At 33.2% G+C, this 23,182-nt stretch overlaps 1 protein-coding gene and 1 pseudogene across 1 annotated transcript; one reads left to right on the forward strand and one right to left on the reverse strand.

Annotated features, from left to right (window-relative positions):
• The first annotated feature begins 1,103 nt into the window (after positions 1–1,103).
• LOC120259936 (L10-interacting MYB domain-containing protein-like) lies at positions 1,104–2,185 on the forward strand. The gene is made up of 2 exons (XM_039267393.1): positions 1,104–1,487; positions 1,589–2,185. Exons 1-2 carry the CDS (start codon positions 1,104–1,106, stop codon positions 2,183–2,185), a joined length of 981 nt encoding a protein of 326 aa, XP_039123327.1.
• A 10,315-nt stretch (positions 2,186–12,500) lies between these two features.
• LOC120262464 lies at positions 12,501–14,338 on the reverse strand (annotated as a pseudogene).
• Positions 14,339–23,182: the final 8,844 nt, after the last annotated feature.

Raw genomic sequence — 23,182 nt, forward strand, 5'->3', positions numbered from 1 at the left:
TGATGCTTTAAGATAAGGTTCTTTGATGGATTGAAATTCTTTGGTGGGTGATGAGAAGGATAACTTTGTAGCATGTGTTTTTTCATGCTGGTTTTATGACTTTGTTGAATGATTTGGTGGTGTTCTTTGAATCTTGGAAATTAAAGTATCACACTTTTTGTCAAAGTTCATGGATTGATCATTGATTGAAATTTTCATGGTTCTAGATTAACCTTTTTTTTTTACTTTATTGTCTAATAGTAAAATTTATCATGCAAGGTTAAATTGGCATTTGTTTTGATATAACAATTGATTAAATAATTATTTAAATATTTTTTATAATTTTTGTATATTACTTCTTTGCATGAGGTCTTTCTTCCCAAAAATAAAAAAAATTGTAAAAGCAATTAATGACTTTCATTAGGCCATCTTATGACCACGAGCAATTTCTTGCTACTTCAATTATTTTTAGTTATAGATACTGTTAGAATCAAATTGGCACCTTCTCTAGCTATGCTAATGTGAAATAGTTGGTATTTGAAGAAGTGCAGCTCAGGCAAAGGATAACATTAAATGAAGCTCACATATTGATTGTGCATGTCAGTACATGCCAAGAATAAAAGGCAGTTTAAAAACAATCTACCTTTTCCACATGCTAAATTCCAGAAACAAACAGCTGCAATGAATTGTTACGTCTTTTGGGAAAAATTTGAAATTAATGACAATGAAAAAGATTTAAAGCACAAACTAGTGATTGGTTCACCACAAAAAGTAAGGAAACTTATTCAATGACCAACAACAATTAACATTGTGGCATCTTTCCGTCATCCAAGCATTTCCATGATACCTCAATAGCTTAATCAGAACCAAGATTATTATCATTGGCAACAATTTTCTTGTTTTCTTTTTGAAACAATTGCTTTGATAACATTTAACACATCATTAGGAATCATTTTTATAGTCAAGAATTCTAGTAGACATGTCTTTAATTACTTGAGCTTAAGAATGTCTAGGTTCTTTAGCATATATTGACTATTTGTTTTCCCTTTTAGGAATCATTTTTATAGTCAAGAATTCTAGTGTGGTGTATAAGGGCACAAATTCATAATCACATCCTCTTAAAAATGACTTCAAAACTAGCACCCAAAAGAGCTGCAGGTGGGACAGATGTAAGTGATGGAAATGTAGTTGTATCTGAAACTATTCCAAAAGCTAGATGGGATGACATAAAGACTAAATCACTACTAAAGATATGCGTTGAGGAGGTTCAAGCTGGTAATAGGCCACACACCCACTTCACAAAAGAAGGTTGGAAAAATATCGTGGCAAAATTTTATTTGAGAACAGGGGTGAGTTATAACTACAAGCAATTAAAAAATAAATGGGACATACTGAAGAAAGAATTCTCCATGTGGGCAAAGCTAGTGGAGCACCAGACAGGCCTTGGATGGGACCCTATTAAGAGGACAATTGTGGCAAGCGATGATTGGTGGGAAAGAAAAAAACAAGTGAGCTTACAAGAATTATTTATTTATCTGTTTATTATGTTATTATTAACTTGGAGAAATTATAACAAATTGTCTTTGTTTTATTGCATTGTTTGCAACAGGAAAACTCAGAATATTTGAAATGGCGAAATGAGGGTCCAAAATTCCTAGACATGACGGAGATTTGCTTCAAAGATGTGGTGGCGATAGGGTACATGGCATTGATGCCATATGCAGACCCATCTACTGACAATGAAGTTTCTAACGACGATGTTCACAATGAGATGAATGAAAGAGGAACCGATGCAGACAACTTTCATGTTGACGGTGCAACTCCTGAACAATGTAATGATATCACAAGGGCTGAAATAAGCATAGCACAAGATAAGAAGAGACGAAAAACTACACGAAAAGAAAGAAAAAGTGCAACGGACAAATTACAAGAATCATTTGATCGTCTTATCTCTGGGATGGATAATATGTCCCGTTCAACTACTTCAAAAGCTGAAGACGAGGATCCCTATAGTATTGGCAAATGTGTGGATTTGTTGGACATGATGCCTGGGGTTGAACGAGGGAGCCCAGAATACTACCTCATGGTCAGGATGTTTGCAAGGAAAACTTATAAAGAGACCTTCGTGCACCTAATGAATAGGGATCCATCACTTGCTAAGGGCTGGTTGAGCACATTCAATATGGACAACATCGACCGATTTTAACTTCTACATTAGTGCATCTATCCTTATATATGTTTACACCTGTTCGTTATGTTGAACGTAGTTTGTCTTTGTGTTGAAGTCATTGCTTTCAACTTAGTTCTCATGGTTATTAATAATTAGTTGTATGAAACTTGTTTCTTATGGCTTTGGGTTTGTTGAATATTTGTTAAAAACATTTGTTGTGTTAAACTTGTTCCTTATAACTTTGGATTTGTTGAATATTTGTTAGAAACATTTGTTGTGTTAAACTTGTTTCTTATGCCTTTAGATTATATATATATATATATATTCTTATGTGTTTGCCTTGTATGTTTATTGTATTTATCATTTCTTATGGTTTACGTAGGTACAACTAGATGATGGAGTTCGTGTCTAATTCAGATACAGAATTAAATGAAAGAATATCTGATTCAGGAGATAAAGATAGCAATTTGGACTTGTCACGGGAATTACTTGGAAGGATATATGCAGGTGCAGCAGGTGCACAATATCAATATATGAAGTTAATGTTAAAGAATGAGAAAAGAACATCTTCCTTGACTGGTCACATGTGGGTCAATGAGATACTGAATGGATCCGCAAATCGATTGTTCGAGCAATTCCGTATGCAAAAGTCTGTATTTAAGTGTTTGGTGACTGAGCTCACTCAAAAGTATGGTCTACAACATATGAGAAATGTCACCGCTGAAGAAGCAGTACTAATATTCTTATACACAATTGGACAAGGAGTTACTTGTAGAAATGTGGAAGTAAGGTTTCAACATTCTGGAGAGACAGTGCATTGACAGCTTATCGCAGTGTTGAAAAGTCGTCCACAAACTTGGAAAATGATATCATCGGACCGAGTAGAGCAGAATTTCAGAGATGTGGAAGAGCACATCCGGGGTGATGATCGATATTGGCCTTACTTCAAAGATTGCATTGGAGAAATAGATGGAACACATGTGGCAATTCATGTCCCCGCTGACAAACAAATCCCGTTCATAAATAGGAAAGGGTATACATCAACCAATATTTTAGCTGCATGTGACTTCAATATGTGTTTCACATATGCACTTATTGGTTGGGAGGGATCGGCTCACGACACACGTATTCTTCTTGATGTTTTACGAAATCCATCTATGAAGTTTCCTCAACCACCAGAAGGTTCGTAATTGCCTAAATTAAATTTTAATTTGTACTTCTATTTTCTTATTTTGTAATTATATTTTTGTAGGAAAATATTACCTTGTGGATTCCGATTATCCTACCATGAAAGGGTTTCTAGGGCCATATAAGAGTGCGAGGTATCACATTCCACAATTTAAGATGTCTTGTGCTTTTAGGTCTCCTAATGAAGTATTCAACTATCATCACTCTAGTCTGCGGAGTGTTATTGAAAGAACATTTGGGGTTTGTAAGGCAAGATGGCGGATCCTACAAAATATGACCACTTACACAACGAAGGTACAATTTCAAATTATATGGGCATGTTTTGCTCTACATAATTATATTCGAAGAATGGGAAACAATGATTTAGATGCTCTTGAGGGCCTTGAAGACATTAACCAATTCCAAGAAAGAGAATTGGGCTTTGAGGATGATGATGAAAGTTCATGGCAACAACCAACCAATGAAGACACCGAACAAATGATCAGAGTTAGAAACACTATTTGAAATCAACTCTCCAATCAAGGTACAAGTTGATTTTGGAATGTTTGTAAAAATGTTGTTATGGCTATTGTGGGCGTTAAAAAACCATTTGTATTGTTGTTATTAATTGTTGTATTGGTTGTTGTAGTTGTTAGAGCATATTAATATTGTTGTTGTTATTATAATAGAATATGCAATCTACTTGTAAGATGTTAATGTGATTTTTATTGTACTAGAAATTAACAATATTGTTCCTCCATTGTAGAAGAAGAAGAACAACAACAACAACAACAACAACAACATTGTTCCTCCATTGTAGAAGAAGAAGAAGAAGAAGAAGAAGAAGAACAACAACAACAACAATAATAATAATAATGAGAACAACAACAAAAAATAATAATAATAATAATAATAATAATGAGAACAATAACAACAACAATAATAATAATAGCCATAATAATAATAATAATAATAATAATAATAATAATAATAATAATAATAATAATAATAATAATAATAATATTGAGAACAACAACAAAAAATAATAATAATAATAATGATAATAATAATAATAATAATAATGAGAACAACAAAAAAAACAACAATAAGAATAATAATAGCCCTCATAATAATAATAATAATAATAATAATAACACATGTAATTATAATAATAACAATAGTGATAAATATTATTTATTTATTAAGTAAAACATGTGAGTAATGTATAATTATTGAGTTATTATCATAATTCAGTAAAAGGGCATTTTAGTAATTTATTGCTGTAAAAGTACTTTTGAAATAAACATCCAAACATTTTCACAACAACAAAAGTGCTTCTGAAACTAATACATCCAAACAAAAAAATAAATGCATAAGCACTTAACTTATTCTAAAAGTGCTTCTACAAAATTAAAAAAAAAGCACTTTTTTTAAAAGTCAATCCAAACAACCCCTTGGTTTGCAAAGGCATTGCACTTGGAATTTAAATTTTGAAAGATGATATGCATAGCTGGATCTGTGGTAAAAAATACCCTCACAAAAATGAAAAAGCATTGCCTAATTTTCTATTTAATGTGTTTAAGTTTTTGCATAAGGTGAGATCAAAAATTGTCCTTATCATTTTAAAATGTTATTAACTAACGTTTGCAATGAGGAAGATTAATGACATTAGCTTTTATGCTGTGTCTTTTTTTTTACTTATCTAACCTTAGCTATGTTGTATCTTTCTTTTTTTTTTTCTTATCTAACCTTTCAACATCAACAATTTTGAGTATATGAGGGGATAGTTGTTTGCTCATTTTAAATATCTAAGTGGTTCATGGTTCTTAGCTGCTAAAAGCAGCATTTAACCTTTTTGTTTCATTGTAGGTAATGGAAGTGCTAATGACATTACAAGGATCTCAGATGGAGGTAGATGATCCAATAACAAGCTACATGTTGCAAGTATGTTATGCATTTTTAAATCTTATTGAACAGACAGCATATCCTTACTTCCTAAATTTTGTTCTCTGGTCTAGGCATGGGCTAGGCTTTGCAAGTGCCTAGGGCAAGATTTTCTTCCATACATGAGTGTCTTCATGCCCCCCTTGCTTCAGTCTGCTCAGCTTAAGCCATATGTGACCATTACATCTGCGGACTCTGATGATGAAATAGATGATTCAGATGATGACAGGTATTTCATTTAATGCCAATGTCTTAAAGATTGCACTTTTAGGGTTTATGCAAAGAGATTTTGTTTTATATGCTTGGTATTTTTTTTCAAGAAGATGAATATATTGTTTGGTATCAGTATAAAATAGTATCTGATGTTGAAGATCTACATAGGTGTTGAGGAAAAATGTTTTTTCATGAGTACTTCATCATTTAGCATGACTATAGGTTGAGTTCAATTCTGAGGAAAGTGATTGAATATTCAACTTATTCGGGAAAGCTTCTTGTAACGTGATGCCTCTGTCATAATTGATTTGCATAATTGCTAAATTATCTGATATTTAACCTGTAGCTGTGTCATTTAAGAAGATGATGCACACTTTAGAGTAGCTTAATGATGCACCATTTATGCACTCAGTTTCTATGCTGGAGCTCGGCTTATTGAGGATGGCAAGACATCATTTCCCAAGGTTTTACGGGTAAATAACATGTACATTATGCAGCATTGATTGATATTGTATCAATGTGAAGTGGTTCAAGAAGGTGTTATCAAACTTATTCTTCTTCATTTTATTCTCTGATGCAGGTGTTCTTTGCTCTACTGATGGCAGCTAGTTGAATCTCTCAGTCAAGCTCTGTGGCACCTGATTCTAGCAAAGCAAACTCTACAATAGCCTTAGTGTTTGCAATTCTAGACAGGAAGTCTATTGTTGATCCAAGCGATGAATCTGGGATGAAATTAGAAAGCGATGAATTCGAGATCACTAGTACATATGTATGCATGCATTTGATGTCCTTCTTCCATCGTGCTAAAATATACCTAGAAGGAATGTCTTTCACATTCTTCTCAAGAAGCACCTTGCAAATATGCCTACATATAATCCCCTTGAACTCGAACAACTGACAAGAGAATTTAATGTCAAATTCTTCTTCGTTATAGTAAACATTGTATATCACTTGCTTTCTAAATGCGCCTTCTTTCCTTCATTTAATGTCAGACACGTGAAGTGAGCAAACTGCCCCATGTGAACCATTGAGAGTTAGATTGCAATATATCATTCCTCGCAACTCATCTTGAAACAATTTAAAAATTTCATTTGTGTATTCTTCTTGTAGTTGCTTCTCAAAATAGCAATCAGTAATCAATGGAAAGCACGAGTTAAATGAAGTAAAATCAGCTTTGTTTTCTTTCTCAATCTTGTTTTTCAAGGCATTATCATATTACTCAACAAACTGCTTCAATGAAGTCGTTGGACCAACATAACCATCAAAAAATACATTTACACTTTCACTTCTTTGAGTGGTAGACATTCCAGCCCAAAATATGCATTTAACATATGCAGGAGACCAAAGATCACGAATTTTGAATAAAGAATTCAACCATTCATTTTCTTCAATGTTATATTCTGCATCATCTTCAAATATGTGTCTTTAAACTCATGAATATCCAATACTTCATACGTGATGCATTTCAAAATCTTCTTCATTGCTTTGTATTCATTTAAACCTCAAAGCTTCTCGGGAACCTTCTTCATGATATGCCAAAGACAAAGGCGGTGATCGGAATTTGGAAAAACCAATCTAACTACACATTCAATAGCCATACACTGGTCTGTAATAATTGCTTTAGGAGCCTTGCCTGACATACACTCCATCCAAGTTTTAAAGAGCCAAACATATGTTTTCGTATCTTCCTTTGACAATAAACGGCACCCAAACAATACCGTCTGCCCATGATGATTTACACGGACAAACGGAGCAAATGGCATGTCATACTTATTCATCAAGTATGTTGTGTCAAAGGAAATTACATCACCAAAAGCTTCATGAGCAGCTATAGACCTCACATCTGCCCAAAAGATATTTCTCAAATGACCTTCCTCATCCATGTCAATCAAATGGAAAAACTGTGTGTTTCTTTGTTGCATGCGAGAGAAATATTTTCCAAGTGCCGCGGCATCTCCAACGCCAAGCCTTAACTGTCTTGCTTTCGTAATATAATTTTTACAATCTTTCTCAATGTATGTTAAATTTTCATAACCCCCACTTTCAACCGCTAGGGAATGGAAATTTTTTCTTAGACTTATCCCTGCTTGGTCGTTTAATGCAAGCCTTCTTTTCACATATGCATCAATTTTTGTATTGTACTTTTGGAAACGAGCTTTTTGTGGGTTAAGTGCATGATTATGCTCTAAATTAATACTAGAAATGGTAAATCGCCCATCATTGCCAACAATGACATTAATCTTTGCCGGACAATTTACTTTGGTGGATAGCCTTGGGTTGAAGGAGTTTTTTGAAGTAGATATTCGTTTGTCGCTTCTTGCACATGGTAGTCTGTAATATTTCAATTTTCCATCATCAGCTAATCTCGTGTTTTTTTTTTTGTTGATACCAAACCCTTCACGCCGAGCATATTGGACATACAATTCATAAACTTCTTCTTCAAAATCAAGCATCATACCGGCCTCTGGCACAATATTTTCAATTAAATCCAAATTTACCGATTTTTCTGTGGCATGTATTTCATGACTTGAACATCCAACTTCAGCATTATCTTTTTCTTGCCCATAATACCCAAGTACCACTTCTTCCATGTTCTTGCTTTAGGTATATTTCTAAACACAAATTAGACAAACAATAAATTCATAAATAATTCAATTTTATTTACTGATTTTAGAATTTACTTTAAAATAAATTTCACTCATTCTTGGATGAAAGGAGGATGTGAAAGAAATGACTAATTGATATCTAGCACAACTAATTGAAAGAAATGACTAATTCATAATCTTGGTTGTATTACATTAATTAGGGTATGCCACAAGTTACAATATTAAATAACAACTACCACAAAAACAAAGAGATTAAAAATGCATTAATGAGTAAGATCATATAACATTATACCAAAAATTTTTAAAAATCATAAAATGGGATTTGTAAAACCCTAAGATTTCACACAATATTTTTTTACTAAAAATTATGAACCTTAAATTGGGATTTGTAAAAGTTATGAACCCTTAAAATGGGATTTCTAAATATTATGTACCTTAACTAAAGAAGAGGAAAGGCAACCAAGCAAATACCACCAGATCGAGGGGGGAGCAGTGGACGAGAGCTTAGAACCAAGAGGGGAGCGATTACCGGGATCAAGGGCACAACAAAGAGGGAACTGGTGGCCGGGATCGCTTGGGACCAGAGTTGGCAACCGAGATGGGAGAGGGGAGCAGCAGACCAGAGCTGGGAACCGAGAGGAGAGCGGATGCCAGGACTCATGGGCACAGTAGAGAGGAAATGGCGACCGGGATCGCTGGTGCATGAGAGAGGAGAAGGGGAGTGGCAGACTGGAGCCAGGAACCAAGAGAGGGGAGACCAGATACGAGAAAGAGAGAGACGAGAGAGAGGAAACGACTGTTGGGGAGTGACTGCCGATCACTCGTGCCGCAAGAGAGAAGAAGCGACGCCGAGATCGGTGGTGCAGGAGAGAGAGGAGGGGGAGCCACGATCAGGTGGTGGGAATCGAGAGAGAGCCACGGGAGGGAGAGAGAGTGATAGAGAGAGGAGGGGAAAGCGACGTACAAGAGAGCCACGTGATAGAGAGAGAGAGAGAGAGAGAGAGTTTATCATTTAATTTTTAAAATAAAAAATTAAAATTGAAATTCGGAGAGAGAAAGTAGCCACGTCACCAGCCACGTTAGTCGTGTGGCTAGTTTGTGTGACTGCTTCGCTCTATATAGCATTACTCAAAATAAAATAAAATAAAAGAAGAAAGTTGCATGCATGAATTATGTCTTTTTTTTTTAATAAAAAATCCAAACCATGCATAAAACCTTTTTCCTCTAACCTGAATTATGTTGTATTGGAACCTGCATTAAATTTTAATATAAGTTTAGAATTCACAATACGCTATCTAGTTTTATAGGCAGGAAAAACTAAATATGTGGTTTATACACTTTAATTAAAAAATAAAAAAAAATAAAAAAAAACTCAAATCCATATCCACCTTTATCAAAACTTTTAAAAACTATAGTATTTATATTTGCATTTATTTTCCATGAGAAATTTTTAATTAATTATATTCCTTGAAATTAGTTATTTATTCCTTGATATGATTTTCATACTTTTAATTTATTTAAATTGCTATAAATCAAAATTAATTGATACATGGTAATTTCTATATTCCCATAGAGAAGTTATATATATCTCCTCTATTCTATTAAATCAAATAATGAAAAACAAACACATTAAAACTACTTATTGTGAAGCAAATGATGTAAATTGCAATTTGAAATACAATAATTTTATTCCAATATAATTTCATTTACATAGTGATTTTAAAAAAAAAAAAACCAAACATGTATTTAATATTACTTGATGCTTATATTAATTTATTTAAAATTTTATTAAAAACTAGTTTTTTCTTTCAATTATTCCCATTATTGTATTTGGTTGATAAGACTTTGGCACAAACCAACTGATTTCATTTACATTTTAATTAATGAAATTCATACAATATGATTTTGAGAGTTTGAGCTTTAAATATGTGTCCAAGAGGCACCAATGAGAAACGTGGTTAGTTGGACATTATTTAAAACCAATGAGGGTCAAACCAGGTCACATTGTCCCCGGACCCAAACACTACTCACATGTCAATCTATTCCAAAAATTAAGTTCTATGAGACTTATAACCACCAATTAAATTGGTCATCATATATGCACACATTAATATATCATATTGCTTGACAAAGTTCAATATATCAACTCAAATAATGTTGGATTTATTACTCTAACTAATCATGCACACATGACACATCCGAGCTTTAATTTTAATTTTACTTTTTAATAAAAATAAATAAATCACAACTTTATTAAAAAAAACAAAATAAATAGATATATAATAGTAAAATGATAATAAAACGTAAGCATATGTAAAGCACTTTAAGAAATAACTACAAGTTGTGATTAGACATTCCCGCAAAAATGACAGAAAAGGAGATTATAAGTATAGACAGAGACAGAAATATTCTAATAATGATATCAATATCACTTTTGGGATTGTAGACTCTGATTTTCATTTTTTTTTGTTTTTATTTGCTAAAACAAAATCATAACCAAAATTTATGGATGGGAGTGGCACCATCCTCTCTATCTCTACATTAGCAAACTAATATATATATATATATATATATATATATATATATATATATATATATATATATATATATATATATATCCATGCGTTGGTTATTTTCATGACTAGGGATACCATAAATATTGATCAACCTATTATTTGACCACCATAATTATCCTGACTTTGGTTATATAAATATTCATAGTATATTATATGCGGATGTGATGTCAACTTCACTTGCCTTAAAATTAATTTAAAGAGTAGATTTAAAGATCATCCGTCGTTGAAATTATTCTCTAGGTAAAAAGATGTTAATCAATTCCTTGAAGTTTTTATGTATATATGTATAAGCTAAAAGGCATACTTTAATATTGTATATCAAAGTAAACTATAATTTAAATCTTGTATCCTTCTAGCATATGGAATTATATTTATATCTTGTTTTTATGTATATATATATATATATAGCTAGCCATATATACATAGCTAGGCTTTAATATGATATTGAGTTTAATGGCATGAATAATATTCAAAAAAGCTGGCAATTTAGATGACCAACTCCTTTTATTGGTGAATAATTATGGGTCACCAAACTTTTAAGTTTTTGCGGCCAAGAATACATTGATTTTGACCGGTTAAAGTAATAATATTTAAGTTGGGGATAAGATTAGAGCATATGTACTTTTCAAAAATTTCTAAGTGTTTTGAAATTTTCAAAATATTTTATAAAATCTACCGAATTAATATTTAGCTTAATATACATCTCGAGTATTAAATAATTTATTATTGACTTTATTCAAATAAAGTTACCATTTTTATTAAAAAAATAATAATAATGATCTTGTTTAAATTTAAAGACTTTAGCAATATCTTCGACAATAATAAAAATTTCACACCTTTTTACCATCACACCTAATACTATATGAGCTTGAACTTTATTCAATTATTTTTCTTCAACTGTAAGTCTAAACCTTTTTCTTTATGTGTAAAACACTTAAGATTAAACATAATCATCTTAACTTCATCATTAATGTTTATAACAATCAATTGGTTTAATCTGAATATAAACTTTCATACCCTTTAGTTGCACCTAAAAAAGAAGAAATGTTTGAAGAAAATTAAGTAAACTAACCCTGACCGATTTGATATATAACAACATTGTACCTGTATAGTACAGTACAGTGTATAATCCAACTACTTAGTAATCACAATGTTGATGAGAATTATATATAACAACATTGTTTTGACCAAAATGCAACATCAAATATATATATATATATATATATAATAGTCAAATAACGGCAAATTAATTATATAATTAAGGGACCATTAGAGCAATAATACCAAATTAAATTGTTTTTCCTTGTACTACAGAAAATTGCCTGTATACTAAATAATGATGCAACTTTCGCCAATTCATCACTTGGTACAATGATTTGACACTTTGTCCTTTTGTCCATAGATTTTAGAGTTCACACACAATAGAGAATAGAATGTAAATATATTTATGATAAGATAAGATTAGTTAATGGTCCACATTATGTAAATTTAATTTGCACATCAGGTGATATATCATAATTTACTCTCCTCTCCATATCATTCTAAGTGTTGTTTTAACCTTAGATGCACAAAATTAATAATGCTAATAATGGACTCATTTCTTTGTAGTTGAGAAATCACTCATCTCATTAAACAAATGATCTTGATAGATACCTAAAAAAAAGAACAACATAAATTTGGAGGATGGCAATCTTTGTTTGGGGGACTTCTTTTTCTTGAAGTTTTATGAGGTACCAATGGCATTAATGGGACATGTAGCTTGCCAAAACCCAAGAAAAGATTCTTTATATATTGATAACATCGGTTTGTGTATTTTCTAGTTTTCAGTAATATGATCAAGATAAACTTTATATAAATATATAACGTCAAATGCATATATTCTTTTTATATATGCATACAAAGTTACAAACAAGTAACATATATATAGCTTATTTAATATCATAATTTTCACAGCTTGATCATAACTATATCATCAAATATTGATATAACACTAAGCAGTACGTAGTAGCACTTGGAATTAATTAATTAATCCATGCATTAAACTCCATGAGCTCTTCATCATCATCATCATCATCATCATCATCATCATCCTCTCTTTCTAAGCCTCACCATGAGCCCATCCTTCATGTGGAGGATTATGGAGAGTTTTGGACGTGCAACATGACCTTTGAGAATTTCAACGTGAAAGTTAGAGATTATAGCAGCTGCTGTTGCTTTCATTTGAGTGAATGCCATGTCTTTTCCCAAACAAGTCCTTGGTCCACAATTAAACACAAGATACTTGTAAGAAGGCTCATGCTTAATCTTACCACTATCTGAAATCCATCTTTCAGGCCTGAAATCCATGCAATCTTTACCCCAAATGCTCTCCATCCTCCCCATGGCATAGAGGGAGAACACAAGCATTCTCCGGCGACGAACTCCATGACCACTTGGGAGAATATCCGGTCTTACCACTCCTTTGTGTTCGAATGGAACAGGAGGATAAAGTCTAAGTGATTCCAACAATGCTGCATGCAAGTAGATTAAAGAACTTGTATCATTTGAATTTTCATAGTGGTAGAATTTTAGTTGTAACTCCTCTATTATCTTTGCTTCCACTTTTGGGTTCTTGGCCACCAGCCAAAAAAACCAAGTTAGTCCTGAGCTTGTTGTGTCTCTTCCAGCCACCATAAGATTAAGAGTTGTGTCCCTGAGGAAGGTATCGAATTTGAAACCGAGCTCACCGGCCTCCAATTCACAGTTAAGATAAGATGATAACAAGTTAGTAGCAGCATCAACATTATTATTGTTGTTGTTGTTGTTGTTGTTGTTGTTGTTGTTGTTGTTGATGTTCTTTTTCATTATATCATGTTTCCTCAAGGACACATATTGAGCAATAAAATGATCAATGGTTTTCCATGCAAATTCAAGCTTCTTCTCTTTCTCATACCTGATCCATTTCCATTTTCTCGGCGTGACGTGCCGGAAGAATAAGGATTCTTCGGCATCATCGAGAGCCTTTGCGAAAGGAACGGTGGGGAAACCAATGGCTAGACAACCAGGGATCAATGCCGAAGATCAGATTGCAAGTGATATCAAAAGTGAGCCTCATGAACACATCTTGCAAATCAAGATCATGACCACCTTCAGCCAAATGGTTAAGAGTAGGAATTAACCCATTCTTGACTTTGTTGTGACTTGTAATTCCGACATAAGACCGAAATCTCTTGTCACTGATAAGTGCATGAGCCTTCTTCCTCTGAAACTTCCAAGAATCATGATCAGCATTGAAGATGCCATTGCCGAGGACGTCGAAGATCTCCGAGAAGCCACCACCTTTCGGGTAATTGGTGAAGTTGACATTGAATACATGGTTGACGTTGGCCGGATCACAGGTGAGGAGAAGATCACCGGTGACTCCAACAGGGCCTTTGAAGACAAAGGTGCAATTGGAGGCACGGAGAACATCAGTCAACCAATCATGGAAGTTTCTTGTATTGGTGAAGAGATATGGGATCATTCCAACCACCGGCCAATTCACCGGAGTCCGGCGAGGCTTCTTCATTTGGCTAACAAAGAAGAAACATGCAATGGCTAAGAGGATTTCAGGGTACCTTAATGCCAAGGCTAGCATTGTCTCCCACCAAAACCATGCATCCATTGTTTTGCTCTCTAATTTGGATATCAAGTTAGCTATGTAGAAGAGCTTGATGATGTATTTATATTTATAATCACTTCTTCTGAACTTGAGAAGGCCGCTCACATGAGTAACAAAGACACTACAAAATTTTAATGCTGCTAACTGTCCTCATTAGATCAACAACTTCTCAATTTACATTAATTCCTTTCTTTCTTTTCTATCTTTTATGTATATAATATTATTATATGTCATTAAGAACAGATAAGAACTGGACAAAATTAGAGGAAAAAATATGAAAATTTTGTCATCAATCTATATAAATATCTTTTTCCTCCCACCATCATTGTATATATATATATATATATTAACCAAACTTAAATAAGATAATGGTGAGAAGATTAGAAATATTAACCATGGAAACCATATTAAATAATTAGGTGAATAACATCAATAAATAAAAATAGTATACTTATGAAAGACTGGCCGTGCGGGTTTTCCACCTACATCTTTTTCTGATCAAGCAAGAACACATAATAGGACATTCATGAGCTTATTATTTTTGTAAAAATAAAAATAAAAACAATAGTATAATAATATATTAGATGAAAATTTAGAATTAAAGATTAAGTACTTTTTCTCCTTCTAGATTTAATTGGTGATTTACTAAACTTGGAGAGAGTGTGTACTATTTTTAGGTAAAATTTCAATTTAAATGCTATGTGGATGGTGAGAAATTGATTTTGTAGATAAGTTTTTATTGAATATTAACTAATGTCTTTTCAAATTTTAAGTCACCCAAAATGAAGCCATGCAAGAGTTAATGTGAATAGGATTGTGGTAATACTTGTTTCAGTTTTATTATTGAGTCGGTCCATGGTTAAAATGAGTTTTTGGTGAAATTTGGAATTATTAATTACTAGTAAGATGTGTCAATTTTAATTTTATATATGCATAGGGACTAGTTGGGGAAAGGTATAATTATCATTGTCTCATTTGAATATACCCAAATAATTATCACTGTTTCATTTGAATATACCCAAAAGACTTTTTATATATTCAATTATGGAACATGACTTCATCTACACATTGACGAGATGCAAATGCACCCAATTTGTTTGACCCACTTAAATGGCATATTAATTGTTGAGTGTGGACACTCATCCAATCACAACTTAACCACGAGGACCGACCTTAAGTTTTATAAAATCTCAATAATATTCTTACATTGTTTTTTTGTTTTTTTTAAAAAAAAAAAGCTACATACTCCTTATAAATTTATTAATTTATATTTTTATTAGAAATGTGAATAAAGCTATGGCTTGAACTCTCGACATCTTATTAAAGAAGAAAATGATACATAACATCATCTGATATAGAATAAAATATTTTATTAATGATAAATCTATTGGAATAGAGGCATGTATATATATAACAGATTGGGACTTGGGATGTTTTGGTTCATTCAAAGCTATCAATTCATCTTGAGAATATTCAAAAACTTAAAAGGCCATATTTAAGAAATGGTTCAAGAGAAAATTATATATATTACACCCTTAACTAAACCTTAAGAAATTAAGGCCCAACTTAAAAGACACTCTTCAACAACAAAGCCCAAAACAAAGAGATAATTGGTTAATAAACTAGCTCAAATCGGAATAACTTGGAATGATAAATACTATAACATTCTAATATTAGCATATTGTAAAAAATTAATTTGGGAAAAAATATTTTTATATAAACGGAACACAGTTTGATTTCATTAATATCAATCAAAATTTAAATATTTTAAAATTAAAATATTTATTTTTATTAATAATTATATTAATTTTAATAATTTCTAATTTTTTAAACTGTATAAAAATGAGATGGGGGAATAATTTTGGGTGCTTGGTTAGAGATTTTGAGGGCTAGCTAGCCTTGTAAAATTATAGCTTGAGTTCATAACCTCAATTTTAAGATCTTGATATTTATTTTGAATTGTGAGAAAAATTAAGAAGGACGTATAGATAGACTTAGTCACTTAGGGACATTAACATTTTTGGATATTTGAGCCACAAATAGGATGTTGATTTCTTTCTTTCTTTGTCTTTCATTGTCAACACTTTGTATGTGTTTTCTTTTCATTAGTGTTTTAATTTTTCATTGAAGTAATGAACTTTGGCCCTAGACTTCAGGGAAAGATAGACTTTGGAGTGCGTTCGTAATGTTAATTAATATATATAATATATTGGGAATGATACAAAAGAACAATGTGACAACCTACCACTAGGGTTTGGGGCTCCAAGAACTAGACATTTTTTTTATAAAAATTATTGTTATTATTCTGCCACTTCAATCAATGAAGATAGACATGCACACTTGGCCATGTCTATATTTTTTTCACTTGGTATTAAAATAGAGCCAAAAGTAAAAATAAAAATAAAAATTATGGAAAAGAATATAAAAATAGTTTTACTCAAGTTAATTTCAGGGGGGAAAATTAAAATTGAATTAGACATGTTTAGCATGCTATTCCAGTAGCAACCCTGAAGATAACAAATACACTGGCCAAAAGTTTTTGAAAAACTCTACTTAACTAGATATAATTAGTTAATATTTAATTTAGGGTGAGTTTTAGAAAAGCATTAAAAGAGATTACTATTTAATGTTTAGGCCTAATTAATAAAGAATGTGTATTATGACTTTGTCACTAGTATTAGAATGGTAGGAAAAAAACTAGAAAGTGGTCTACACCAAAATCTAGCATTAAGGCCATTACTTGTTTATTTATTTATTTATTTTTTATGTGAATGAACTTGTTAGTCTTTGAGGGTAGGCGTGTGAAAAGTTTTCGTTGTACTCACTAGTAATGAAAACACACACAAGCATGTGAGAAAAAAAGACACATAATATGGTCATCAAGTTCGGCAAACCCTTACCTACATCTGGGGCAAAGCCCGGAGAAATAATCCACTAAAAGAGATTAGATGTGAAGAGTACAAAAATACTTTCTCACCCTTACAATGACAAAGAACACCCTCTTAAGATTGTCCGATGCCCACACTCCTTAACCCTCATCAAAGAGTCTCTCTCTTGTGGCTTATCCTAAATCTTCAAACATGGTATCTTATATAAATGCACCAACGTCTCAGTAGATCCTCCTCTTTTAGACTTCTCCGCACTTCTTAACTTGGACACCTTTCAAAGTTAGATATTACAACACCCAGTTGCAATACTTCCCACCTTGCTGAACATGACTGAGTTCTAACCAGTTGCAACTGAACTTGTGACACCTTTAACCTTCCCGGTTCCTTTAGTTTGCTTTGTAGCAGTTGAGTTGTCCCGAGCTCCTCCTGCCTGCAACTGCTTCCTTCCTCACGTTATTTCAGCAAGAACCATCTCCCGAGAGTCACATCTACCAATGCGCGAACAACCATCTCACCAAAGATGGTTCTAAAAGATCTCCTGATCTTCTTTCCAAACTTGGTCCAAGTTTGGTCTTCCCATATAATCTTCATTTGAATCATGGATATATTATTACTAAATTTGATCTCCTCTCATCCAAGTTTAGCCTTTAATATCTTCCAAGCATGATCTCCAATCATCCATGCTTGGGTCTTCAAATCTTTAATCAATCCTCAACTAATCTTCAATCAATCTTCAATGGTTATTCTCCTTGAATAACTCCGTCCATAATTAGCCATCTTACTATCTTTTACTCCATGATGATCTTCTCTTAATAAAGAATAGGTCTCTCATAAAAGGAGTTTACCAAATATATGATTTCTCATCCCGGATCTTATCAAAGATCAAAGATAGATAAAATCATACCTAAGATAAAACTTACCCATTTTAGTAAGATCCCTTTACCTTGATGCTCCTTCCAAAAATAGTTATTCTACTATAGAATCAATGAGATGAAAACCTCTAAATAAAATCCCTCATCAAGATCTTCTAGCCCATCACACGTTTAGCCACATCATCTTCCTTGTCACTTCTCCATTTTACCAAATCATCATTGTCAAGCCACATTTTTTCTCCGTGTCATCTCTTTGCTTGTCATATAATGCCAATCCAAGTGTTCAGACCTAATAATATCCCCTTTTGGCATTATTTGACACAATCTTCTCTCTTATGCTTCTACTAGTCTGCCACTGGTTACAACACCTTGTTATAACATGCACTAAACCCTGAACATGACTCTCCTGACTCTTATAAGACTGATTGTATAGATCATCATCTAGTTGTTGCATTACAGACATATATGTCCAACATACTAGAACCAAGCAACTAGTGAGTAATGATATAGATCAAAACACATCAGTCTAAATGAAAAATACATACTATTAAACGATACGAGTACTAAAAAAATATAAAGATTGTTCATAAAAAAAAAACTATTCATCAAATAAAACAGGCAGTAAGCAGTAATTCTCCAGATTTGTGGCATATGATGGCAAAGACTTGCTTAAGCATCCATAAGAGGTGATTCTTCCCTGTAATTGCAACTCCCCCTATGATGCAGGACTAGTGGTTGAAGATTCTCCCCCTTTCTTCTGCCTGAAAACTGCAAGTCAAGACTGGATACTCTGCGTCTATTCAGTGATGATGCTCAATTCTGCAGACAACACACTACTTCTCCTCGCCAAGTCCTCCAGTTGTTTAATCAATGATTGCTCATAATCATGATCAGTGTGGAGACTAGAGATATTACCTTCAGTTGGTAAAGGAGGAGGTGATGACTGCCTCCCGACTGGTAGATCAATTGTCTTTCCAAAGGAGAAGAGTTTGGAGATATCCTTAGCTTTTTTTATTCCCTGACACCATTTTCATCTTTCTCCGGTGATATCTTGTGTTGTAACAAATAGTGAGTAATCAGCACTGAATTGCCGAGATGGTTTACTATTGCAGTAATATTCAAACCTTCAGTGATCCTATAAAAAAATGAACTGCCTCAGATTGAATTTCTTCCCAAAAACTATGGCATACAGGAATAAATCCATCTCCTTTAGGATTCTTGAGTTGTGGGCTGTTGGGAACCAATTACATATCCCCAATTTGAACAACACATTATACTTGACTGTTAACTAGGATGCTGGGAGTCTTGAATCTGCTCCCCATAGGCTGCATCTTCCACTGGTTATTTCTTTCACCATTTCCTCAGAATATTCAAAACTATCATCAAACACAGCACATGTAATGTCAGTCTAGTATTCCAAAAATTCATTTATGCCTTTCTAGTGAAAAATCAATCCACTGTCATCTTACATAGACTTTCTGGAATCCTTTGGCAGTAGGGATTCTGACTTCTTGTGATATGTTACTATAAAATTTCTGCACAAGAGAAAGATTGTAACTTTTCGTAAACAGGGCTGACTTGATTAACCCTTTCTCAGTCAAGAGATCTATCAATCTATATTTATCAAATGTTGATTCATCAATTGTTCTTTCAACAATAATCCCCAGTTCACATATGACCTTCCCCTTCTTTTTGCATTCTTCATTCAAGAATTTCTTTTGAGAAATCATGGATGTTTCTGTAATCTTCTTTTTGTTTCTTGGAGAGACTCTCTCCACTTTCTTTTTCGCAAGATTTTTCTTCTTGGAGGGCAACTTTTATTGTTCAACTTTTTCAGAGTTTGTTGAAGACTTCAATTTCTATTTTTGTAACAGCTTCTTTTGTCAAGCCCCAACTCGCAGGCCACGGGACACGACAATCGCCGTGACGATCCCGAGGAGGGACACTCCGCCACTCAGCCCTCAAGGAGCCGTAAAGCTAAACAAAAACCTGGAAAAAACAATATTCAACACTACGAGAAAATATGGAATATAATAATACACAGCGGAAAGTAAGAACAACAATAACAACAACAACACCAATAAAGAGAAGTTTATAAATGCACAGGGAAGCAACACCAACAACAATACTAAGGTTGATACACCAATAGTTTAAGAGTTGGTTAGATACAAAACCATACAACAAGGTTTACTACACACTAGTGGATCTATAAGTCAAACAACATGTCCATGACCAAAAAGAAACATACATGAACTGAAAAGAAGAAATTACATAAAGTAGAACAATAGTAAATGCTCAGCACGTTGCCACACAACCGCACCTACTACCTGCAAAAGACTGGGAAGAGGAAAGAGGGGTGAGCAACTAACGTTACTCAGTGAGGGAGGTTAGCACAACTCTAATATAAATATACCAAAATATTGTAAACATAAATCTTCAATTATTCTACTAATAAGATACTAACTTAGAGCATAAATTCTTAATACAACAAACTATAATATAGTAGTAAAAAAGGATAGAGTCAAATAGGCATTTTATCTCAAGTGGAGTCTTAAAACTTCAAAACCACAAAATATTGAAAATGGGGTTTCCAATAGATAAAAACATGCTAATCATGAAACTAATCTTTCATCATAAAACACTTAAACCAAAAGTAGTTCCAATATAACTATAACAACTAAATAACATAAGCTTCAAAAAAAATAACACAATACTCGTGTCAAGTTAAATATGTGGGAGACTGTTCTCCTAAGAGCGACAGCTGGGCATCACCCCTCACCATAAATTCGAGATAATACAAGACATGTAAGACAACAAAAATAAATCTCAAACCTAAAATAAAGCAACACCCAACACTCACCCAGTATAAATTGGTCTAGAAACCTCTCTAAACCTTTACCGCCGCCGCGGCTAGGTTCAGAGCTGTCAAAATTCCTTGACATTAACCCATCGGTTCACTGGTTGGTGACTCCGGCTACCCAATAAATATTCAATCAGGATTCTATATTCCCACCTGAACTGGCCCTCGTAGTAATCATCCGATCTACCACTCCACCTCAATTGGTGGGCCGTGGAGACCGCCTACTACAATAACGTATCATCATACAAGCTCAACAATAAGTACAACTCCACACGAAGTACAATAGCCAACATAATACTCAAATAAATCAAGAATCACCATCCATTCCACAAGGGAATGATGCACACACAACTCAAAATAGTTTAACATAAATCACTACACAATAAGCAACTTAAGTGACAACCCGGAAATCTTCTCATTTGAACACAAATTTGCATAAAAGAAGCACCAAGTAATAAACTCATTTTAGGGTAATAAGCATCTCAAAATCAATCATAATACCCAACAAAATCTCATTAAGCAAGATAGATTATATAAACATATAAATATTGGTAATCTTCTAATAGAGTCATGTTTAATAATCCCACTCATAGAATTGACGATTTCGCTTGCTTGCAAGCTAATCCTTTGCTTTGAACCAAAGCTTCACCTTCTTGCCAAAGCACAACAAAACACAACAATTATTAATACAAAATCCAAGCAAGAAACCCTAGGTTTCTTCTACCAAACAACCCCTAATCAACTCTAAGGCTTGCTCAAACTAACACCTAAGGCTATAAAAGAAGATCTAAGGAGTTTAGCCTCACTCTAACACAAAGAAACCAAGAAACAAGGAAAGCTCACTTGAGCTACAGTAACCCTAATCTCTACAATGAAGGATTTCCCCCAATCTATAACAAATTAAGGGAAATACAATCACCCACACTTTCTAAACTCAAAAGTAACTACACACAAAGATTTTCCACCAAAGAAACCCAAAGAAACACCAACAAAAAGGAATGGCAAGAAGAAGAAGAAGAAGAACCTGACCTCTAAGCTTCTCAAAACTCCAAGGAGATCTTCACAAAAAAGGAGGAAGGGGATCCTCAAGCTTCACTAACAAAGAACAAGGAGGAGAACAAGGTTCAAGCTCCAAACTAAACCAATCAACTAACCCTAGCGTCAACCAACAAAACAAAGAAGAAGGAAGGAGAGAAGAAGACCTCACCTAGAAGAAACAATGGATTGATCTCCAAGCTCCACAAACAAGCCCAAGAAAACCTCCAAAATCAGCCTTTAACCTCCAAAATCCAAGTTTAGCCTTCAATATCTTCCAAGCATGATCTCCACTCATCCATGCTTGGGTCTTCAAATCTTTAATCAATCCTCAACTAATCTTCAATCAATCTTCAATGATTATTCTCCTTGAATAGCTCCATCTATAATTAGCCTTCTTACTATCTTTTACTCCATGATGATCTTCTCTCAATAAAGAATAGATCTCTCATAAAAGGAGTTTAGCAAAGATATGATTTATCATCCTGGATCTTACCAAAGATAAATAAAATCATACATAAGATAAAACTTACCCTTTTTTTAGTGAGATCCCTTTACCTTAATGCTCCTTCCAAAAATAGTTATTCTACTGTAGAACCAATGAGATGAAAACCTCTAATTAAAATCCCTCATCAAGATCTTTTAGCCTATCACGCGTTTAGCCACATCATCTTCCTTGTCACTTCTCCTTTTTGCCAAGTCATCATTGTCAAGCCACATTTTTTCGCCGTGTCATCTCTTGGCTTGCCATATAATGTCAATCCAAGTCTTCAGACCTAACATAACTGATTAATTATATTTAAAATCAAATCACTTAGAACATAGCTTTGTGCTAATGATACGGATTTGGTGAAGGAAAATAGGAAAGGCATTAACTTAAAGTTTGAGGGTTTCAAATTATAAATGAAATGTTAAAAATATAATTTCAGTTTTAAGATGAGTAAAAATAAAGATTTCATACATAGGCTCATAATCTAAGAAAATGTGGAATTAATAGAAGATGTCACAAATAAGATTAAAGCTAGATAGGTAAATTAGAGGGAAGTTTCTAGAGTTTTTGATGGTTATAAAATACTTATTTTTAAAATAAGGTTTATAAAATAGTTGTTATGAAATATTGAACTATTAAAAAACTACATATTCTAAGGATAGATGTGGTGGAAATGAGAATGCTAAGGTGGATTCTATCAAGGGCAATTAAATAATGTATTTATTCGAAATAAATTGGGAGT

The sequence above is a fragment of the Dioscorea cayenensis genome, chromosome 5, assembly GCF_009730915.1.
Source record: "Dioscorea cayenensis subsp. rotundata cultivar TDr96_F1 chromosome 5, TDr96_F1_v2_PseudoChromosome.rev07_lg8_w22 25.fasta, whole genome shotgun sequence".
Lineage (NCBI taxonomy): Eukaryota > Viridiplantae > Streptophyta > Magnoliopsida > Dioscoreales > Dioscoreaceae > Dioscorea > Dioscorea cayenensis.

Excerpts from the sequence above, each read along its gene's own strand:
- LOC120259936 (XM_039267393.1), top strand. The coding sequence starts at position 1,104 with ATGACTTCAAAACTAGCACCCAAAAGAGCTGCAGGTGGGACAGATGTA. Across the intron at positions 1,488-1,588 it reads GGTGGGAAAGAAAAAAACAA|GAAAACTCAGAATATTTGAA; the intron begins GTGAGCTTACAA and ends TGTTTGCAACAG.